This window comes from Osmerus eperlanus, chromosome 9 (genome assembly GCF_963692335.1).
Source record: "Osmerus eperlanus chromosome 9, fOsmEpe2.1, whole genome shotgun sequence".
NCBI lineage: Eukaryota > Metazoa > Chordata > Actinopteri > Osmeriformes > Osmeridae > Osmerus > Osmerus eperlanus.
In genome coordinates this window covers 6,874,765-6,898,796 of record NC_085026.1, presented here as the reverse complement: position 1 = coordinate 6,898,796, position 24,032 = coordinate 6,874,765, and the positions used below count along the sequence as shown (strand labels likewise).

At 42.3% G+C, this 24,032-nt stretch overlaps 1 protein-coding gene across 1 annotated transcript in view; it reads right to left on the bottom strand.

Moving 5' to 3' along the window:
- The window catches only part of nrxn3a (neurexin 3a), a 532,817-nt gene that overhangs the window by 397,453 nt on the left and 111,332 nt on the right, over window positions 1-24,032 (bottom strand). Inside the window, 1 exon segment of the mRNA XM_062469812.1 lies at window positions 12,103-12,284. Within this exon segment, the coding sequence (XP_062325796.1) occupies window positions 12,103-12,284 (182 nt within the window).

The following is a 24,032-nucleotide window of genomic DNA, read 5'->3' as shown; positions in this document are numbered from 1 at the left end:
GGGAAAAACTTAAAAGGACGTTTAAGTCATAGAGATTAGGTCAATTTTTACACCGGTCTGCCAAATGTATTCGTTTTGATTCAACGATGAGGCTGCCTCTTGCAGGAGAAATGAGAAGACATCTATTTCATTCTACACTTCACTCGTATTTTCAGTTGTAAATGAGCAGCAAAAAAAAAAGCTTTTAAATCTATGTAATCTTTATAAATAATAAGTATGCATTTTTATATAAAATATACAGAAATATCAGTTGTAAAAATGTCATTCAAAAACGGACCCCTGTGCAACCGACGCAAGCAAGCACACCCTACAATTTCCCCAGAAATTGTACCCTCTAGTTGATTGTGTAATTGGCCTCATTCTAGGTTTCCATTTTTGAATGACTAAATATATATAGACCTCACACAAAAATGATCTTAGTGCTGAAGTTAACTACATCTAGAATGGTGTTCTATGACGAAAAAGTAAAAGGTTATATTTGATACAGTATACTGCAGCATTGAAAGAGATGTGTGTCACTACACTTTCCGTTTCACATTTTAAAACCTTAGAACAGTATACAAAGCCAGGGGGAATCTCCAACACAACTCATTGAGGCTACACAGACAAGTTTGTTGACATATTACAGAAAGCAAGGGAAGAACTCATACGAAATATAATAAAATGAATAAAATGCAGAGGGAATTATTTATCCAGCAAAAGCTGTTACTACACTACCACCATAAAATTGTAACCAGGATGATATTATACTGTTACATGGAGCGTTTAGATAATTCAAAAGATGAAAAAGTGTCCAAATGTAGACGGCTAATGCATTTTTGTTAGATCTTCTGCCATGCATTTCCGGGCAGATTCAAAGGAGAGAACACTTTTACTTCATATATCTTAGCCTGTAGCATGACTTTTTGATCACAGACATTTGCCTCACTTCTTTTTGACATTTTTTCCACATTTGTGTAACATCAAGGAGCTTTCCGAAAATACCACCCACCCATCATGGCCGTTGTGTGAAGTGTAGTCGTTTACACCATGTCTACTCTCCTCTATTTTTGGAAAAGTCTAGTCATGGTAGCTTTGGTAGTTTTAGTCTAATTCAGTCTATTTAGCATGCTGAGCGCAGTTTGGGGTAAAAATAAAAGCATAAAATGAATACAAAATAAATCATTTTAGCAACCTCCCTTCAATGAAACTGCTTCGTGAATAATACACACATGGTTTTTGACAATTTGAAAGGATTTATTTGCCTAAATAAAGCAAATACATTGACCATGAAATCTGATCTGCTTCAAAGAGCATACCAGACCAAGCCAACACAACCTATCATCAGGGATCATATCCCCCTTAATTTAAGTGCATTCAGTCCATTCACTGATACAGATGCCCCAATGAGCAGTCTGCTTTTCCTCAGAGCGCTGAGGTCCAGCTCTCATGAGGGAGGGAAGGCTATTTCATGCTATTACCTGCGCAAAATTGATAAGTGGTTAAAATGTAACAGCCTTTCCTTTGAGAGCCTGTGTAAATAGCTGATAATGTACTAGGGACCTGGTTTATTCCTTGAAAACCGAGGTAGAGCCCAGGTGACGAGTGTTTCATCCGTAAAGAGATGGGGTCTGCTAAAAGTCAATGTATTACAGTCACTGATCAAAAACATGATTTGATGATTTGTCCTAATTTCCCTGGTTCCAAAACAATGTCATGTTCTTAACGCAAGCGCCCAATTATGGGTCTTATATGGGCAGATTATATATTGTTTTACCTCGCAATTAGCTGTGTGCAAAATGCCACTGCACATGTAATTCCAAAGTATACTTTTCTCAAGCACCTTCATTACTTTGGTAATCACTGTTCGTATATTTTTTCTACTGTCATGAATTGACTAAGTAGCTCTTTTCAGCGATTTGATAGGATGCTAATATCAAACAGGCAGCACAAACAACACGCTGTTAACAAAACTGTTAACAGCCCCAAAAAGCTAAAAACATCACTTGGGGTGACAGAAGAGACTGTTAGGCACGTTATCTAAGGGGAGATGAATCATGGAAGGGAAAGACAATGTGCTGTAATAACTCTATTAGCATCTTAAAACAGGGGGAGCTACTTAGATATCTTTCCGTATGTCACTTTGTAAATCCTAAAACAGTTGCTGCCTTCTATGGTCTGCAAGGATTTTTTTGTTAATAGAAGTTCATATTCAATCAAATGAGTTTGGTTGAATTGGCCAAGAATTAGCTCCCCACCCTTTTCCATTTGTCAACAGAGGCAGTAAACGTGAGTTGTCAGTTTCAAGGTTTAACGGCAAAGCTTTTTCGGTTTGTTGACCTTTATGTGGCCTAACATAAGTGTACTGTACACTTTAGGAAGTCATAGTTTACTAAGTGCGGCTGGAAAATGTGTCGGCGGATGAAAGGGTTACCAGTCAAGTCCAATGCAGAGATGTAACGATCACATCATGCATTTGGAAAGGGTTAGACCACAACTCATTAATAATATAGACTGCGCGCCCTTTGTTTTCCACTTCCCATCTGGTGTGCCTTAATTTGACACTGGCACTCCTTTTGTGACAGCGAGAAGTGTAACTGTCGAGGTTAGGGCATCTGAAATTGCTCTGGGTCCGTGTGACATTGTGCACACGCGTGTTTCTACTGAAGGTCTATCCGCTAGTCGAGACGGACGATTACTTTTTCAGGTGAGAACAAGAGAAAGACAGAGTGACAGAATACAGTCACACTTGCATCAGCCTCAATGCCTTCAACAAGCACCTAGAGAACGTTTTTTTTCTCCTCCCAATCTTTAATTCCATCTGACGCAAATAGAAGGTTAGTAAAACAAAACAGTTATCACTCACTCACAATCAGACAGAAGGGCACACAGACCAATTTGAGCAAAAAATTTACAAAACCAAATATACTATTCCCACTGGAATTTGGTACCTGCACACACACGCACACACACGCACACACACATACACGTGTTCCTGCCTTCCCAGACTCAGTGGATGAAAACAAAATGACACACCACCAAGGAACCTACATTATCTACCTAAAATTTTTAAACCCTCCAGATCTTCCAGGACTATTAGCTGGTCAATACGGGCACAGGAAAGGGATGCAGAAGATTCTGGAGAATAATTCGCCAAGGGTGTTCCAGGAGTTCCTGGCGTCTATGCTGTGGTTTATGAAGATATCAAACGTGTTGATGAGGCAGAACGAGCCTTTTAATTCACTGGCTGCTGTTCCTGTTCCTGCTGCTGCCGCTGTTGCTCAGTTTGTGCCAAGGCGGGTAGCATACTGCAAAACACAGGCAGATGCCAAGCAGTTTTAATCTGCTGTGAATTTACTGGATTGACAGTCACACAGAGCAAAGGAGAGAGAGAGGGAGAAAGAGAGAGATAGAGTTAGAAAGAGTTTGAGATGAGGAGAGGGAGAGAGAGTCAGAGAGACAGTGAGTAGGACAAAAAAAAAGAAAGTTTTTTTAAAGATGTAAAGCATCAAGGGGAAACCAATGGCAGGTAGGGAGAGGGTAGGACTATTAAACTGAAGAAGCACCCTTCATATTTTCTACTAAATTTGACTCTAATGTTATGAATTAAAAGTATTCTCATCTCGACTATTTGGTACTTTTACAGTCACATGTTTGACGTACAGACGGTCAGCCGAACCAACAAGATATTGTTACTTTGGATTTTATAGATTCCAGTTTTGTGCTGTTAGAGGCTGATGGGAAATATGTTGCATGAGGAAAACACACAAAGAGTCATCTTAACCAGAGCATGATGCTCTGATTTTTTGTGTGTTGCTTTTACCCCGGCAGCCATAATGATACCTGAGGCCTGATAGGGCTGTAAGTGGGCGGCCCTTGTGCGGGAGTAGTGCACTTTAGGGTTCCAAAGTTTACCAGCGAACACCCCCCCCCCCCCTTCATTTTTGTTCTTTCAAAGCACATCAAGTAATTGCCACCTGTATCATCCACAGGGGCTGTGGAAACACAGCGTCTCTGACGAAGCCAACTGAGTTCACGGGGGTGGTGGGGGTGATTGTGGCCATAGGCAGGCAAAATAACATTAGCTAATGGGTTAGCACCATGGAGGTGATGGGGGGGGGGGATAGAGTTGATTGATAGTGTTGTTTGTCCTTTCTGCATTCGTCGACTTCTTGTATAACATTATTTTTTGGTCTGTGTTCTTTGGCGTGTATGTTACGGTGATGTTGCCGGTAAAACAGTGTGCTCGAATGACCTTTGACCATGACCATTTGCTCTCCTGGAGTGGATTACTGTCATGCGTTTTAATGAGGAACAGCTGAGACATTCTAAGAACACTGAGGGTGTATGGTTGGACAAAATAAAGAGGAGTGGGGTGGCGTAGGTGGGGGGGCAACTAGTTTGCTTACACAAGTCCATAATAAATACTGGTAAAAGTTCCAGGTGCAGAAGGAGGGAGAACACAAGAAGGAAGTTAGAGTGTCAGTGGAAGGGGGACCAGACAGCATCAAGGAAAAACGTGTCACAGTCAGGGCAGATTGGAATGAAATGATGGGAATGTTATTCAGGCCTACGTAGAACGCAGATTTTTTTTAAAACAGGTTTGTCATCCAAGACAGAAAATGAAGTCTTGGATTACAAATGTTTTCTTTTCCCTGAGAACAACAAAATATTCATAAAGTCTCTTAAATAAAATCTTACAACTAGTACTATAATTGTTGGAGATGAAAAAACAACAGACTAAACTGAAGTCTTCAAAGTTGCTAGGGTCTGTTTTAACTACTGCTGGTGCTCAAAGTAAACAAGGTTCTGTGTGATCTGTCAATCAAGTGGTAAGAATGACACAGCAGACAGATGGACAGGAAAGCGATCTCAGAGGCAAGTGGAAGAAGTTCAAGGAAGCGTTTGATGGTTGTGGGATTCTATGAAGGTAAAAATAGGTAAAAATAGCACCTAAGTCTTATCCTTTGGATTTTAACTGAGGCATCTCTGTCTCTCACGGGATTTCCCTCTGTATCTCTTCAGTTTTCATTTCTTTTTCACCATCTTTTCCTGAGAATAGGTAATTTTGTCCGACCTAGTTGGAATTGGTCTTGCCCCTCTCTCTATTGTGTGAAGTCTTGACCCAAATCTCTGGCTTCACAATACTCGCTCAATGAGAGACAAGTAGTACCTACATTGACTCTCTTCCATTCAAACCCTTTATGCCAAAGAAGTTGCCACCTACGAAGGGAAACAAATGTGCACAAACACTTGCATACAGGTACAGTAATCGTCCTGTATCTACTGCATACAAACATTGATATGAACCCATACTGTCTTCATATTTTCTTCTGAGATATATATCTGACAGCCTGGAGGAATTGTTTGGGTCATTATATTGCAGTAGGATGAACCTTTGACAAACTAGGTGTCTAACATAGGGCAGTGATTCTCAAACTTTTTACACGGTGTGCCACCAGAATAGTTGTTTCTCCAAGTACCACCACTATGATTGACACAGTACCTTAGGCCTACCCTATTCAGCTACTCACAGTTCATGCAAGAGGCAAATGTATTCCCAGTGAGCCTTTTTTAATGTTTTATTGTAGACTGTTGTCAGTCACAGCCACACTGTACAAAGACTTCCAATTCAATTCATCTATTCACAAGACCTTCCAGTTTTCATCTACTGCTAGTGCTTCATGGCCCAGGCCAGCCTCTTTTTTTAAACCATTTTATCTATGGGTTTCTTTCTGCGACTCAAGCATGCAGCTCGAAGTCTTCTCGCCACAGTTATAACTGATACTTGCTTACTTTGACCAGTATTGTGCTGTGCTTGAAGCTGCTGGCCTGTGAGATGCCTGTGAGACAGCGGTTGACTTTCAAGAAACGTTCAAAAAACTTCTTATTTTGTTGAAGAACTCTTCCCGTGAGATGTTTCTCCAGCTTTCTGCTGCTTTCTGAAGGAGTGTGGAACTGTACTGACTGACACCTCAGCTTTTCTGTGTGCAATTTCACCCAAATAAAGGTGACTTGCGTGGGGGTAAAACCCCAGAAGACAACATGGGAGAAACAGGATTTCCTGGGCACTTATGTTCTTCACCTATCAATAGAACTAGTCACTGGATACTAGTTAGTATGTTCTCATGTGAGTTTGCTATTGATAATAGTTGATTGTGTCTATGTGTCAGGCTGAATAGATGTCCACAGTCAGAATAAAGTACTGTGTACATTTACATTTAGTAGACGCTCTTATCCAGAGCGACTTACAGTAAGTACAGGGACATTCCCCCCGAAGCAAGTAGGGTGAAGTGCCTTGCCCAAGGACACAACGTCATTTTGCACGGCTGGGAATCGAACTGGAAACCTTCAGATTACTAGCCCGACTCTTTCACCGCTCAGCCATCTGACACATGTGTAAACGTCTCTTGTGATGACGGCGGATAGAGCTCCACCTATGATCTCTCTCTGCCCTGAGAGTGGTCATGTGCAGGGAGCTGGGAATCTTTCTCTGAGACTGTTGCAACACCATAACTGCCTGACTGTCAATATCTTGTTTACATTCTTGTGCCCTATAAAAGATGGTCCTCCGGCCTTCAGAGCGGAGAGAGACATGATGGAGACCTAAACCTGGTGTTGTGTTGTCATTTATTTTCAGAGGTTTGGTTTTCTCTCCCAATCTGCTGATTGCTTATACATACTTATGAAAATCCATAACTCAACTGAACTTAGTCACTCCGCTAAGGAAGAGACAGAGCAAACACTTTCTTCATCAACAGCAACAGAGGATCGGCTCGTACGCTTTCGTCTGACACGCTGTTGTCACAATGTCAATGTTCCAAAGAACCTATGGTATTTTTAGTTTTGCCTTTTAAGTAACTGCCAATGCTAGTCAAACTACATGATGGCAAGGGACAAAAGATTGAAATTGATTGGCCAGTGAAATTGAAACCGGCTTTAAGGCAAGCCGTCCGGAACACTTGCCCCTCCCTAGACTTTTTTCATAGACTGTTTCCCGAGTTTGTCCCTAAACCCCCGAATTGGAACCTGCCGATCAATAGGCTGCGATGCGCTTGACCTTTGTGGCCATGGCTATTTTTCTCCACTCTGGTTTTACTAAAAATAAAAATCCTTGTTTTTCTAAACCGCCAGTTCAATTGAATACAACTTCTAGATCAGAAATATACCCCAGGGGGATCTCATTACAAAGCTCTTTCCCAACCCATTTTAAAAGTCTAGGATATGTAAGGATGGTTGTGTGTGTTTGTGTTTAGTGTGCAAGGTCTGGGGTCTCTCATAGTATACAGAACATGATAAGATGCTGTCAAATCCTAAAATGATTTTATAAATGATGATAAGGAGTATTACGTATACACCCATTGCTCGCCAAGCCATGTATTCTGAGAGCATTATGATTACTAATTATGTGTGCATGTGTGTTTCTGTAAGATTATGTATGCTATTATATGTTAATGTATGTGTGTGTATTTGTGTAGGAGTTCTTGAGCGTATTTGCATGTGAAAGTGTGTTTGTAATGTATTAGGTGACTCACCACCAGGGCACATTTGATTTTCAAACAGCATTAGTGGGTAATATTAAACCATAAAGTATTGATTCATACAGCAGAGTTAATCGAGATTAAAGCCAGATTCGTCAGGGGTGGGAGATGGGGGTGGATAGGCATAAAAGGGAGTCAGATGGCTGAGTGGTGAGTGAGTCGGGCTATTAATCTGAAGGTTGCCAGTTCAATTCCCAGCCGTGCCAAATGACGTTGTGTCCTTGGGCAAGGCACTTCACCCTACTTGCTTCGGGGGGAATGTCCCTGTACTTACTGTAAGTCGCTCTGGATAAGAGCGTCTGCTAAATGACTAAATGTAAATGTATATAAAAGGGAAAAACCCTCTGAAAGCACTTGATTCAGTCTTTGTTGGGCCTCATGTGCATTTAACCTCTAGCTTATGGGCGTTCTGTCGAGGACACCGCGTGTGTTTTGTGCGTGACCGAAAGCACTGGAACCCACTGGAAGAAAACAACAAGGGGATGTTCACCAGGTGTGTTCTAATGAAGGTAGATTCTTTTCAGCGGGATGAGTACAAGCAAAACGGTCAAACCCCCACACCTGTGTAATGGCAACTCTTGTCCCCCCTAGATGAAACACAACATAAATTAACCGAGCAGAGGGTAATTGTGCTACTTCTCTCCTCTCTCCTGCCGAAAGCTGGAGAGACAGAGGGTCCAACGGCATATTGATGTCTCTACAGCTGAGGTGTTCCAGCAGATTGAAAATCAAGAGGCGAAGTGTAGTTATGGTCCTGGCTGATTAGAACAGATCAACACTATTGATTTCCTGTACACTTAGATCTCTCCACCTTATAGTATTTCATTTGGAAGGCGCAAAGTGCTAATGGATGTTATTGTCAAGCTTATTTTGACTTAAACTCTTTTCGTGTTCCTCCAGCTGCCAATATGAGCAAAATGAGCAGATAACCATTCTTATTTCTACAGACTGGACTGTCTCATTTTCAATGGATTCAACCATTTAGGAGCCATGTGTAATAACGTTAACCAGTGTTTACAGAGAGAGTTAGACTGTTTGAAGATCCCTGTATGGTGCTGGGGATGGTAAACAAAAGGTGTGCTGAACACCACTCAAAGAGTTCAATAATTTGATGATAATGAGGTGTGTTGGTGTTGTGGCATAAACAAACCATGTGACCCCCCAAGACCGGTAAGGGAAGACTGAAAAAAAAAAACGGAATAAAGGACTGCTGGTAACACTGATTATTGCGAGAGAAAGAAATACTCATTAAATACCTAAATGCAGACCACAGCTGGAAAAGAATGGCCTTTTAAGAGCTGTACTTAGAGGTAGATTGGAATTTTCTTTCACCCAACTGCCCGAGCAAAAAAGCGAAACTCTTCCCATTCTGGGAGCGGTAGGGAGCGGTAATTTTGTAGACACATTTAGTTTGTATCCTAATCACACCCTCCCTATCATGCTGCACAGGAATAAGAGCAGAGGCATTCATGACTACCAATAGCATTTCCCGCCCAACCCATGTGTTGCGGTACGATCATCTCAGCTGGCTGATAACAGGAAGAAAAAAAGTGTCGAAATACTTCTCCGTTTGAAAATGTATCCAATTAGTATTCTTTAAGTTGAAGAGGAGGGAAGAAGACAGGAAAAGAACAGAGGCAACAGTAAACAAAAAAAAGACTTTGGCTGATTTGGCCAAAATATAGACAACTGTGAATGTTTGTGACTCTGTGCACCTGAGAGAAGTAGAGAGAAGGAATGGATAGGAGGGGGAGAAGCGGGCTGGTGGTGGGAGGGTGTTTAAGGGTCTGTCTTGGTGGTTTAAAAAAGACAACGAAGCAGACTGGGAGAAAGACAGAGGTGGTAAATTTACGTCAAGAAAGACAAAAGGAGAAAAAGCAAGAGAGAGAGAGAGAGAGAGAGAGAGAGAGAGAGAGAGAGAGAGAGAGAGAGAGAGAGGGGTGTGAGCATAAGAGAGAAGGAGACTTCTGCCAACTAACGACACCTTGGCAGAGTGGGAGCGGGTAAGCAGATGGCCTATTTGGCAGGATCGCCCGTCTCGTGATGATGTATCTTCAGACGTGCGAGGGAAGGGCCTAGGATTCGGCTTGAGTAGAGGCAGCGCCCGCTTGCGCAGCGGCTTTCCTCCGACCCGAGCCGTGATAGATGTTGCCTTTGGCTCGCTAAGTTTTGTGAGCGGCAGCGAGCCACAGTTGCTGTAATGAGGTGTGAAGGCTAATAATGCCTTCAAATTGGGCTCATGGATTCTGTTTTTTTGCCTATTCGACTCTTTGGGCATTGGTTTCCAGTCTGACCAGAGACAACAATTGGTCCTTTGTTAATAAACCTTGGGGTAACTAATGTGTCACTCATTTCAAATGTGGTAGCCATTAGAGAAACACATTTTCAAAACTATGTGAGACATGGTCGCCAACATGACCATCCGTAGGTCATTACAGGCAGTAGTGTTTTTAATCACATGTCAAAGGCCCAAGTTGCAAACTGACTTGATTTAATTGACTGAATTCATCATGTAGGAATTGCGTGCCACCTTGCCTTCTGCTGCTGTATTTTACATTTACACACTGTTCTAGCCTGTGCAATCACATTGTAGATCCTCATCTCACCACATCTCTTTTCATCTGGACCTGTTCACCTGACCAGGCTGTCATTCTGAGGTGTTTGAAAGGCGGCAGATTTTTTTCATCCTGCCTTCTCAGGGACCACGTTTGCAGTAAGGTGTTTGACCACCTTACTGCAAACCCCTGCTCCCGTAAAAAAAAGAAAGAAGGAAGTTTCCCCTTTAAAAGTGGTGGTTCGTGAGTCCCCAGCCTGAGGGGGAGAGGGGGGCGACCGTGAACCAGCAAACGCTCAAGCCCTGTTCCCGTCCCCACAGGGGCCATCGGTGACAATCTGGCTGCTCACCTCGCCCTTCCTCTCCCTCCTCCCACGCTCTCTCTTTCTTGCCACCCTCCACTTCTCGGCCACCCGGCCAAAGTCAGCTTGTCCCCCGGCTCAGAGAGGACTAAACCTCAGTCTGTTGCTTACTTTGAAAACACAATTAAAATGATGTATTTGTGGTGTTCTATTTAAGGTAGAGTAGGTGACTGATTTTGCTTGTACTGTTCATTGTTTGTGTGAATTGTTGAGTACCTGCTCATTGCTGGAGTGAAATAAACACATTTAATTGGTTGTGGTTTCACTCCAAAACAGTTCCCCAGAGTAATGGAAAAGATGGTGGGTCTGTCCATTCTAAATATGCACATGATTTATGAATGTTTGCTCAGTTAAAATGAACATAAATGCTGTTAGCCCACATTTGGAATCTATCAACAGTTCAATCCCCCCCATAACGACATGCGAGCAACACAATTCCCTTCACGGCAGGTTCGCCCTCCAAAATTTGAGTCAATTTTGGCAGGGACAGTGTCCATTTGCCCTTCCCCAGCAAAAAGACCCCGATTTGGGGTGAGGTGAAGTGGTGAGGGAGGGAGTTTATGGAGGTCTGGTGTGGTGCCATTGCTTTGACCGCCCGTTAGGGCCGGAGGGCTCCCAACAGACTGGGCTCAAGAGCCACAATAAAATCAGTGGACAGATGGAGGGAGGGAAGCAGAAGAGGGAAAAATAGAGAGAGAGATGGAGGAAGGGGAGGAAAAAAGAGGGAGGGATAAAGAGAGAAAGAGAGAGAAGAGGAGAAAAAGAGAGAGAGACTTTAGAGGACTTCTTTGCTTCATCTCCCGTCATGAAACTTTATCCAGTGGGCCGTACTAGTACAAGGTCAGTCATTAGGTGCAAATCCAATTAGTTGGAACATGACAACAGCCCTTTGGTCAAAGAAACAAGATAATATGTCCTTTAAAAAAAAAACTCCTGTGTATCTGTGATAGTCTGAATATTTGAGAACAGTCGCTCAAGCGACTGATCCTTGTGCATGTTCTTATGTGCATATCTGCTCTGGCCATCTACATTTGAATGTTCAGCATTTGTGTGTGTGTGTGTGTGTGTGTATGGTCAATTGCTGCCAAGGGATCCCAACATACTCCCAAGGCCTGGGATCAGGCAGTGATGGTGTAATGCGATGGGATCTGTGCAAACAGCAGGACGACCACCGGCGCGGAATACACTCACCCTTACACACAGTACACGCTATCTGCACTATTAACATCCATGCACAATCAAACATAATGGCATATATCATACACTGCCGCACACACACAATCATAAACCATTGCTGCAACTCGTAAGTCATGACACACGCAGACATTTCTTTGCTTCAGTCATGTAGCGTAAATTCACGCCCACTAACATTGTCTTACTCATAGGGCTAGGGTTATTGAGTCATGTGCGTGCCTATTACGTGTGTTTGCAAGCCATCGCATGACTCCAGGGTAAACACAGAAACTGAACTATGTTACACTGTATGGCAACATGTACCGCAAACACTGCACTACTATGTTGTTTTCATACACAGTAAGAAAGTAAGAAAGAAAGGAGGAACGATGGAATGAAGGAAAAAGGGAGAAATTAAAAAAAAAAAAAAAAGGAAATAGTGAGGGGGGAAAAAAATAATCTAAGTTACAATCATTGAAAGTGAAACACTTACGATGTGTAGCATGACATAGTCTCCCAAGCCGGGGGCACTGTCTATCCTGACCAAGATCCCATCCTTGAGCGAAGTGCTGAACCCCACGGTCAGTCGGTCCGTCCTGGTGCTGGGTCTCTCATTGGCCGGCCACCTAAATGTTATCAGCCCTCCTCCTTTCCCAAAGATGTACGTTGTCCCGGCTGAGGAGAGAACAGAAAGGCAGAGGAGGTGAGTTGAGAGGCTCAGGATAGCAGCTGGAGACAGAGCTATGTCAAAATGAGGGTAACATAAGGACTCCTGTCAAAATACTCTCTTCAGCAAAGAGTTTGACGAAGGTGTGAGTTGACGTATTTTTCTTCCATCTTAGTCTTTTGTGGTTTGTTTTCTTGAACAACCAGCCGGCTGATTTCCTGTCAAATCAGATTTCACCCTTGAGAAGCATGGCTATCTCTTCCTTGCCCGCACAAATTCACACACGTATGCACATGCATGCACACGTGCCATACAAACACACACAGACGCACACACACGCACACACACATAGAGATGGCAGGATTGAGTGCTGATGGACAAACAACAAAATTAGTACATGACAATGCAGAAGCAGAAACGCTGTTCATTTTTAATAGCAACAGGAACCAATTCTCCACCCATGCCCTCCAGTCATGTATTAAACATCGGCAACTGATGAAGAATGTGTATCAAGAAAAAAGGAAAAAAAAATCCATTAAAATGGCTCCTTCATCTGATCAAGTTTGGCCAAGTAGACCAAAAACTTTCCAAACAAACTATAGGCCTTTTCTCACACATACACAGCCTTGCCTAGTACAATATGGTCTCAAAATAGTTTTTATGTGTAATGTTCATACCTGGGTCAGTAAAATCATATTTCACCTGCTTATTCTTTCCTTTTAGCACCAAGGGGAAACACGGTGACCTGTACGATAAATATAACTCCCAACTGCCAAAGCAGAAATCCAGTTCACAGGCAAAAACGAGCAAATTTGCCAATCCACAATGTTCCCCATCTTTAATATTGAATCAATGAAGAGGTAATATGTGAATGCAATTATAAATATGAGTACTCTAAAATAGTGGAATTGCGGGTTTAAGTACAGTGTGTTGTCCGTGAGTACGTGGGTGTGTGTGTGTGAGACTACGTGTCTGTGTGTGTGTGTGTGTTCGCTCTAAGGCGAAGGGCCAGCTGGCTGTGTCGTGTCCCCTCGAGTTTTGTGTCAAGTAGAACATCTGGCCCTGAGTTTGAACATAGCCACTAGAAACACCTCGAGGACACGGTGCTTTCAGTTCCCTCACAACACTTCACCTTTTCACATGACCATGTACTGTTGAGAGAAAGGAGACATACATTTGAACAACTTGCAACTGTTTTGCCTAACATTCCTCTGGTCACAAACATATCTCTTTTTATCAGGCAACGAGATATTTTCTCATATCAGTGAGATCTTTGCAAAAACTGTGTAATTTGAGAGTTGTACGATAAGGCCTGTCACAATACAGTCCCTAGGTTAATGTATGTTCCTATATATATATATATATCTATATACACTACCGTTCAAAAGCTTGGGGTCACTTAAAAATGTCCTTATTTTTCAAATAAAAGCACTGTTTTTTTCAATGAAGATAACGTTAAATTAATCAGAAATACACTATACATTGTTAATGTGGTAAATGACTATATTAGGTGGAAACGTCTGGTTTTTAATGAAATATCTACATAGGTGTATAGAGGCCCATTTCCAGCAACTATTACTGTATGTGTTCGAATGGTACATTGTGTTTGCTAATTGCCTTAGAAGACTAATGGATGATTAGAAGGATTAGAATTAGAATGCCAAAGGTCTGCAATGTTGTAATTGCTGCAAATGGAGCATTATTTGACGAAAGCAAAGTTTGAAGAACTAAATTTATATTTCAAATTAAAATAATTATTTCTAATAATAATAATTAACCTTGTAAATGTCTTGACTATATTTTCTATTCATTTTGAAAGTTATTTGATAAATAAAAGTGTGAGTTTTCAAGGAAAACACGAAATTGTATGGGTGACCCCAAACTTTTGAACGGTAGTGTATATGTACATATTTATACAGTATATATCATGAGTCTATGTTTGTAAGTCACAAGAATCAAAATTACTTCAAGAGTTGGAACCGATACAAAAAACACTCAAAAAGTGAGTTTCTTTCCAAATTAGGTATTTGGTTGCTCTCCATTGCTAAATAATGAATTCAATCATTACACAACTAATTAATGAAGAGGCCCTTGGCTCTGGAATAGCCTTGTCAAATGAGGACCTTAAAGGTTTAGGGATAGAATGAGAGAAGTAAACATTTGAGGAAAAAAGCGTATCGTTCAATTACACGGTAGATCAGACGACAGAAACTGAAAAAGTATGACACTTTTTAGGAAATTAGCTTACATCCATTCACTTATCTCAGAGAGTGGAAAGAACAGGTGAAAGCCTCTTTGAATTTTAAGATGAACATGTCCCCAAAAGAATGGCAAAATATAGGCTTGATAACTGATGGCCGAAGCAATGGAAGCAATTGTTATCCTCTTTCAGTTCCACCCAGAACACGGAGTCGGTTTTACATTCGGCCAGCCAGCAGAATGACAAGATGGGGTTGGCCGGTGGCCAAGTTCTTGGGGTGACAGACCTCCCAAGCTCTGGGGTGAGAGGGTCTGTCCATGGCTAATAGCTTCATGGATGACAAACTCATTACAGGCTAATTACCACATACAATATTGTTTGTTTTAGTAACAGAGAAAGCCTTGGCGCAGTCCCGACAACTAAAGGCCCCATGGTTTAGTGCAGATGTCTGGGCTGGATGTCACAAGAATGGAGGATGCTACATAAATGCAGGGTGCACTAAGACAAAACATATATATATATATATATTTACTCATCAGTAATGTAAAATTGCCGTGTGTATGATAAGTAGGATGCCTGTATACACATTTCTATTTTTGTTTTGGATTCTGGATTAAAGATGATTAGAACTAGTATTAAAGACACACTATATGGTAATTGTATTGTTAATATAATACAGCATGTAATATTCCATATTGTGTGTCACATCCTACTATATCCACCTATGATTTTGAAGCCCAGCTCAACTGGAAGCTTGTGTTATTTCCAACTGTGAAAAACTTTTTCAATTAAGGCAAACCATCAGTGCCCAAGTAACACTGGGTTCTTTTAGCAATCAGTCACAAGCATAGACACGCAATGGCGCTGAAGCTTTTAAAAGCTATTAGAAAGCGTAAATGCGACATCTGATGTGAATGCTAATGACTGAAATACCTTTCTCATAAAGAATTTCAGGTAAGAGAGGGCATGCTGTCAAAGGAAATGAATAATGTTAACAGTTTCATCTTAAGAAATACCCCGAACCACTAATAGTTCCATGGAAGAATTATTTTTTTCAAAATAAAGATATGTGTGCCTCTAATTAAGTCATGCTAATGCATTAAGTAACCCTCGATATTAAAACCACTAATGGGGATCACAGCCTGACAAGAATTCAGAAGAAGACAACAAAAAAAAGATAGAAGGTGAATGTTTTGCATTAATTTACGCTGTCGACAACCTCAGCCATGCCTTCCCTTACAGTATAATAAGAGTTTCACAATGGCACTCTGAGGTGGGAATGCTTTAAATGAGCAGGGTAAAAAAAGTTTGGCTTATCGTCACTTCTTTTAAAAGTTGTAGGAGCCCAAAGATGTGACATGAAAGCCAATGTATCTCACGGAATGGTCTCTATGTGCAAGCTTGTGTTGAGGTCAAACCAATGCCAAATATGGCCAAAGATAGGAAACATTCTTCAATCAGAGTAGGAAAGAAGATGGTGGACTGGTGCCGTGTGGAAGCCCTGGAGAGTGATATAAGGGAATCAAAGCATTACTAGGCCCCTCCTTCTTCCTGGAACTTCTACCTAAAGTTCTAGCCACGGGCCGAAATAGAGCGTCCATCCACTTGAACATCACATGATACGATTTCCCCGTTTCTCCGAATTTCTCGGCGTGTAAATAACACACATAGCTAGGCTGGATCACCGCAACACCATGCATGCAATATGAGAACGTGCGGTGGTTCGCTTTGAACCGGATAATATCAGATGTTCCGACCCCCTGTGCGCCACTCATTTCCATTGGATAGTGGATGGATACACACACACACCCACACGCACACACACGTTCCGCATTCCTGTAGTATCTACGATGGAAGGCTTTAAGCAGTTCATGCCCCCTTAAGGGATGATCTCGAGAGTGGAGCAGAAGTGTAGCAGGAGTCTAGAGGTTTGACATCTATCAGCTGAGCAATTGGATTCCTGCACTCCTTAGATAAGAGACTGATTGGAGTGGGAGTTTAAGAGGGAGAGAGTTGAGAGTGGCACAAGAGATGGTCGGGAAGAAGAGTTTCGAAGGAGAGACAGAGGGGGAGGGAGACAGCGACAAAATGACACGCCCGTAGCCGACGTTGCTGTTGTACGGTCAGCCATTTTAAATGAATCAGCAGTTAACATGATTACAGGGACACTGACGCCTTTGAAATGAGGTCAATTAGACACAGACACAAAAGAAAATAACGGCAGTTGTACTGCAAAGCTATGCTGGATATTCATAATCCAAACAATGTCCAGGTGTTCAATCCAGGGAAGGATCCAGCAATGGAATTGGACTTGTTTTTCCCTAGAAGTGATCTTCCTTTCCTGTACGAACAGTTAGGCATTGATGCAATCTACATTAACCCCAATCTTCTGTCCTTTGTTTCGATAAATATACATAAATAGAAGCTAAACTCACGAACTCTTGCTTGACACTTTACCCCCAAACAATGCTATTGTAGATTCTGTAGCTTCTTTAAATACAAGCTCAAAATAGATGGTGAAAACAAGGCGGCGGGGGGGGGGGGGGGGGGGGGGGCGGGGGGGTTGGGGGGGGCAGCCCTAAAGCAATACCAAATGTGTCACCACGGCAATGTAGCATCAGAGGTGATAGAAAACGAGATAAACCAGGGAGGCTGAGAGTGGAGATGGGATTTTGATAGAGCAGTCTTTCAGACACCACCTCAAGACCTCCAAAGAACATTCTTTTCAAAGAAACGGTGCCTCCGGTTTCCAGAGGTCTGTTTACCCTCTGGAAGGAGATCTAGTGTTTGACAGAGACTGTGTTTGTTAGAGAATGACAAAAAACTGTTATTCCAGTAGTATTACCAGTAGTTCCAATTATATGTAACAGTTACAGGACGTGACCTGTATGTGACAGACAAAGAGTACATTTCGATATGTCCTTTGAGGTAAATCAGAAAGGCAGCAGAAGACATGGAAACTAGTCTTTCCGGTTTCTTATCTCCTGTAATATTAAATTGTAAAGTCATGGTCTTTAAAAGGACGACACGTTTTTGTCTTTCATGCAATGCACCTGTTTTTCAAAATCAATTGAAGTTATTGATTTCTTATTTTACTGAAGCAGAGGTCAAGGTAGTTCTGTCCTATGAAACTGAACCTAAAATTTACCTTTAGATGCTAGGACTGCTAGGACAATTACTTGAATTGCTATGGCACTTACTTGACCGTAAACGTAACCGATTATGTAATGGTTATGTAATGGTTGATTCAAAGCCTTGCTAAGTGACAAAGGAATCCTTGAAACACAAGCCCAAGCTGTGCCAGTCTCTCATACCGCTTGATCAGCTGGGTGCCTTTTCTATTGTTTACAAATTGTCCAGCCCAACAGCTTGCCTTGCCATCTGCACAAAATGGCCGCCAGAACTAGGGTTGGGGGAAGATGAGAAAGACTGTGATGATGGCATAGGCTACGGCACAATGTGCTGTTCACTGGCTTCCCCACTGAAGTCAGGTTTGCCCTGGGACTGTAGAACTGCTGCTGTCATGCTTTCCGTGTCTAATCAACAATAGGTGGCTTCAAATGGGCTGTGGCGTCCATTTTGAGGCAGCTGGAGCCAGTTTATTTTAAGAGAGAGAAAAACTGTCAGCAGTTTCTTCCTAGGAATGCAATTCTGGGTACACTGCTGTTAGGAGAGGTACTATGAACCTGTTAGGAGGAGGTAGATTTGATGTTCTACTCATTTCGACAATTAATAAATCTCTCTATGGCAAACAATATCATATTTAACCTAAATGGTGAGAATTAGCATTCAATTAATCGAAGTATAAAAAAAAAGTGTGTAGGCTATATGGGCCCCCAATAGAGAAGTGGATTTTAATAGCATGTAGGGCCTACCTCTTCAAATATAGCCTACCTCTTCTAATATAGCATTCTCTCTCACAAAACTCTCACACAAACATTTCTTCCCAATCATTCATTCCTTTTTGAGAGTCCATGCATTTTCATCTCCAATCGTGTCACTGTAAAGAATGTCTGTGTTGACGTACAGTACGGCCATAGACTCAACACTTTTTTTAAGGCTAAGGGCTCAGTTCAAATTCTCCACTTGCAGTGTCTGTACATTTGGGTGAACCTGTTCATCTACGGTTCAAGGGTTTGAATCCTGTTTACATAATGTGACGGAGTGAGAAAAGGTTCAACGAGGTTGAGAGAAAAGGAGCCTTTTCCTGGACTTCTCCTCCACGAATGAAGTCCAGCGGCAAAAAGCAACCGGAATAGTCGCAGTAGTTTGGGACAATTAACGGAGCACAGCGAGTTCAATCCTATCTCCTCGGAAATTGAGAGTGACGGGGAAGGTCGACGTTCCAGGGTGCAGGGAAAATGGCTTCTTTTCAGAAGGAGCCGTCAAACGGAAAACGATTTTCCGATGATGGCGGGAGAGAAGTGCACGAGTGGAGATACCGCCTGAACCGATGAACTTACTCACACGTCACAGGCAACTGACAAAAAAAACTATGTGGTGTGGATTTGCGGGTCTGACTTCAGTTAGACAGACTGTGGGACAGAGATAGAGAAGGTGGAAGAGCTCATTACTTTCTTCTAAATGTTCCCCATCTAGCCGACTGATGAATATTCAAGCTGTATCCATGGAGGGCCTACATAGTGAACCTCAGTGAACCTCCGTCACATAAAACGATGCGGCATGTCTTTGCATGAATTGCGAAGAATATTCCCAAATCCTAACAGTATTGCGAAACACCTCAAAAGGTTACGAAACGATGGCTATACTCACTTGAGAGATAAGCAGTAGGCCTACTCCATTTTGCCAACAATAGAGAACAGCAAATCAGAGCTAACTCAAGTCTGGCTCGTTTCCTACCGCATACAAAAGGCAGGCAACAACTACGACCAAGCTTTCTGTCTGATAACGCTACTCCTACACTCTGTGTGTGTGACACTGATTGTCCACCCTCGATAATCGACCATTATTTCTACTTTTACACTCACGCAAGCTACTTGCCTATAATTTGACGTCCTATCAAGCCCTCAAAATCTCAAATTACTAGCGGACCTTTTGTAGAAGGTGCGACCCTGCTTCTTTTAAGTGTGTCCATTTTAAGCGGTGATTATACATGGCACTCTGATTTAGGACGCCTTTTTTATTGTATGGCAACCGAGAACACAACTGCTGGAGCTGTCGTACTGTCAAACAGATATGATAGATATGAAGATATATAATAAGAAATGTAAAAATGAGTCAACTCAAAAGTTCGTTATATGAAAAAGTACTATTCCACCAAAAGAGGAGGATTGGGCTTAGCCATTAGGCCTACTGCTGTAGCAAAATTGATTTTATTTCATTCATTGTGCATGTACAGTACTACGTGTCAACTTAATGTCTATCTCCTTGGATTTATCTGTAATTGTCCAATAAATCCTCATTACTCTGGGTTTGCAGTGTTATTAAGGACTGTGCAGGTAGTCTCACTACACAGCATGCAGCACATACAATCACATTTGTCATGCACACACAAACACATGAAAGTTCATATTTATATCCAGTATAATCGCCATGCGTGTGTGGGTCTGTGTGTGTCGGCCAGACAGTGTGTTTGTGTCGGAGAACTGGTTGGACTGAAAGGTCAGTCAGGAAAATGCAACCAGACCCTCTCTGTCATTTCGCACCAGTTGAAACCTACACAGGCTGTTCCAATGTTGCAGTTAGCTTATTGAAAAATAAATAGACAACCTTAAATCCATCTCTTAGTAGAATTAGTCATTGGGGCAGAGTCTGTCTAGGATGGCAATATACAGAAAGACAAAGAAGCACAGAGGGAGATATTTAGAGAAAGTTAAAGATAGATAAAGAGATAGAGGTAGAAAGAGAGAGAGAGCGATAGTACAAAGCGCTTGGGATTGTATAATCCCTGCGCCTGTCTGAGTCACTCAGCATACCCCCCCCTCCATTCTCTCTCCGTGTCTTTTTTTCTCTCTCTCTCTCAAAATGTCTCCTCTTCCTTTATTCAGAGTATGTTGGGCTCAGTGTTGTGGATCAGAGGGCTGGTATGAGGCTGCCTGATGTTTATCTCCGCAGGGAAACGGGGTGTCTTTTCTTTCCTGTATTCCAATGCTTCGGAGATGGGGTTCCTGCAGTGCAACGAGCCACAGGGAAGGGGGGGGGGGGGGGGGCCCACGCGACACTGGTGCCCGGGCTGCATAGTCACAGCTCCAAGAGTTCCTTTGAGCCGGCTTATCTTGACGCTTTCCGTTTGATAATACGGGGACCAGGTGCTGGGAAGTCAGGGCTGTCGCAGAGAGACAGATAAACGGTTGTGTTGTTGGTGTGTGTTCTTGTGCGCATGCTGCCAGTATTGTCCCCTGCAAACAGGCACACACACAAAACGCACACCTACCCACAGTTTCTGTCATCTTGGCATTACGGGTAGAATGCTCTCTGTCAAGCAAAAGAGAGAAAGAGAGAGAGAGAGAGAGAGAGAGAGAGAGAGGGGGAGAGAAAAGGAAGGAGGGGAAGAAAAGAGAGAATGAAAGAGAAGAAGGAAAGAGAGCAGGTGCTGTGTGTGAGCCTCTGATAGTGCTGGTCTTTGTGTCGGGGCCTCCGCTCGGTTAAACAACAATGACTCCACTGCCGCAGTGTGTGACCACACCTGCATGTGTATGTGTCTGTATTTGAGTGTGTGTTTGTGTGTATTTAGCGTTAATGTGCCAGTGTAGTTGTATCGTGTGTGCGTGTGTGTGTGAGTGTGAGGGAGAGACAGTGTTTCAGTGTTAGTGTGAGTGTGAGACAGTGTTTGTGTGTTAGTGTGTGTGTGTGTGTGTGTGTGTGTGTGTGTGTGTGTGTGTGTGAGAGAGAGAGACAGTGTTTCAGTGTTAGTGTGTGTGTGTGTGTGTGTGTGTGTGTGTGTGTGTGTGTGTGTGTGTGTGAGAGAGAGAGAGAGAGAGAGAGACAGTGTTTCAGTGTTAGTGTTAGTGTTTGTGTGTGTGAGAGAGAGAGAGAGAGAGAGAGAGAGAGAGAGAGAGAGAGAGAGAGAGAGAGAGAGAGAGAGACAGTGTTTCAGTGTTAGTGTTTGTGATGCCAGCCTGCTACTCTTCCTTCATTCTTTTTCCCCCTGTCTCTTTATCCTCTCTCCCTCTTCCTTCTCTTGTGTGAAAGCAGTCACTCTCCTAAACCCTTTCTCCCTTTGAAGCTGTGCTTAGAAGAAATGGATGAGAAATTAAAGAAAGGAGGGACGGCGGCTTGCAATTGCACATGAAAGAAGGGGAAAAAACAGAGTTGCACAAGGAATCCATCTGGGAGGGGGAAACTGCAGGCAGTGTGTTCGACTGTGAATAATACATTGACTATGTGACACAAGCCTTTTTTGGGACAAGTCAGAAGGCTACATCTATCAAAAAAACAAGCACACACAATCTGATGGGTTCATGGAGCTTTTCCGCATGGAAGTCAGACCGGCAAGTCCAGTTTTGGCGCAAGTGATTTATCCTTTGTTTTGTGTATAACATCGCACACTGGAGAAGAAGAGAAAAAACGGCGCTGAAGGAAGTCCTTGTGTGTGCTCACATGACAAAGATTCATCACACGCGAGACAAAATAATGTGGATGTGATGATACATGATGAACTGCATGCTGCGTGTTGCGTGTGTCCGTGTACCATGCTACGAGTGACATCGTTAATTCTCCATCACTCCGTGCATAAATAACTGTCAGCGTACAAAGTGGCACTCGGTGAACTGATTACATACATGGATGGTCCTGTTTTTCCGTGAGTGTGCGTGTCTATACCTGGGCGCGTGCATGCGTGTGCGAGTATGAGGTAGGTCCGATGTTCTAGCGCTTGTGTCTGTGGTGGTGTGGATTCCAAACATGGCAGGCGTAAAAAAAAAAACATGTCCAGAGCTGAGGTACGTTGAAAGGGAAAAGTTGGGCATGAACCTATCTACTCACATCAATGCAATGGGATGGGCAATTCACGATGCCTTTGTATCTGGGTTACAAGGAACGTGTTTCCTCATTACTAGGAAATCAAGCGTGAACACACGCCTTTGAGTGTGTAATTCAGGGTTAGGGACGGACAGGGCCGGAGTATATCATGATTGATAGTCCGCTGTAAACTCACAGTCTAAAACGCAAAATTAGCTGTTCATAAAAGCCGCATAGTGTGAAATTGCTGCGTAGTGTGAAATAGTTGTTTTTAAACACATTTCGATGTAGAAATAGTTTTCCTATACGGTTATGAAATATTCTCAACAGACCTTGGTTGAATGTGTCCAATACTTGATAGATAACCATTCTATAACATACCATCTGCTGCTAAATCTTTATTAAAGATGATTTTATCTTGATTGTTAAAATAAACCTCCAAAGTGTCTGGTTTAAACTGGGCTTTGATAAAGTTCTCATTAGCATTAATTTCCACACTCTCCAAATCCTGTGATTGTGATTGGAGCCCTATCTTCATCAAACGAGTAGACACGAGTTGTATAATCCTCTTACATCATGTTGTTGTAGAGACAGACATTGCATTTAATGAGACAAGTTTGAAGTTTTGTGTAACACAATAATAAGTCCCTTAGCAATTTTTTTTACATTTTAGTTGATCTAAAAAGAGAGGTCCATCTAAGCCTTTATCACTTCTCTACTTTTTTATTTGCTTCTCAAGTTGCATTTAATGACATGAATATCTTATTTGTGCTGGTGAACATATCATTAGTGATGTTTTTGGGGTCACTGAGGGTTTCTGGTCTTTCAACGTCACAAACCGTCACCCAGCCAAAGGATACAAACAAATTGAATCACTGACAAGTGTCTTTTTGATATATGCAAAGAACATACCAAAGCCATACAGTTAATCAGTGTAAAATGTCAAACATGACATACAATTGCCCGCATACAAAAAAACTTTGGATACCAATAAATCTGGAAAATGAGCGACACCTAATGCAAAGTGTCTTCTCACAAGTTTATAATAGACTTGTTTATGAACTTGTTTATGAACTTTGCTAAACATTGGCCCAGAAAAGTTAGTAAACATCCCAGAAATACTAATTTCCATTTGCTGAAATACAGAAGGAGGAAACGAGTAGGTGTATGAGTGTGTGTGTGTGTGTGAGAGAGATACAGAGAGAAAGAGAGAGAGAGAGGGAGAGAGAGAGATACAGAGAGAGAGAGAGAGAGAGAGAGAGAGAGAGAGAGAAAGAGAGAGAGAGAGGGAGACAGAGAGAGAGAGACAGAGAGAGAGAAACGGGGCAGTCTGCCGAAATGAGGCATGTCCCTTCCCAAAAACACCCAACACACTCGCGTTGAGGACTCACATTTATTCAATTCACTTGGATTTATGACATCATCAGTCACACACCCCGTCTGAACTGAATAAGTCAGTTATGGGTGTGCCTCTACATCCATCTTCCGAAGCCATGTGCGTGTGTATCCCATTCCAGTGAAAACTGAATCATGGCCTCCTGGAGATGGAAATGGTGGGAGAGTGACATAGAGATGTAAGATGAAGGAACAGCCAAGTTGAAGGAGAGAGAGAGTGGAGGACTCAAGAGGCTGAAAA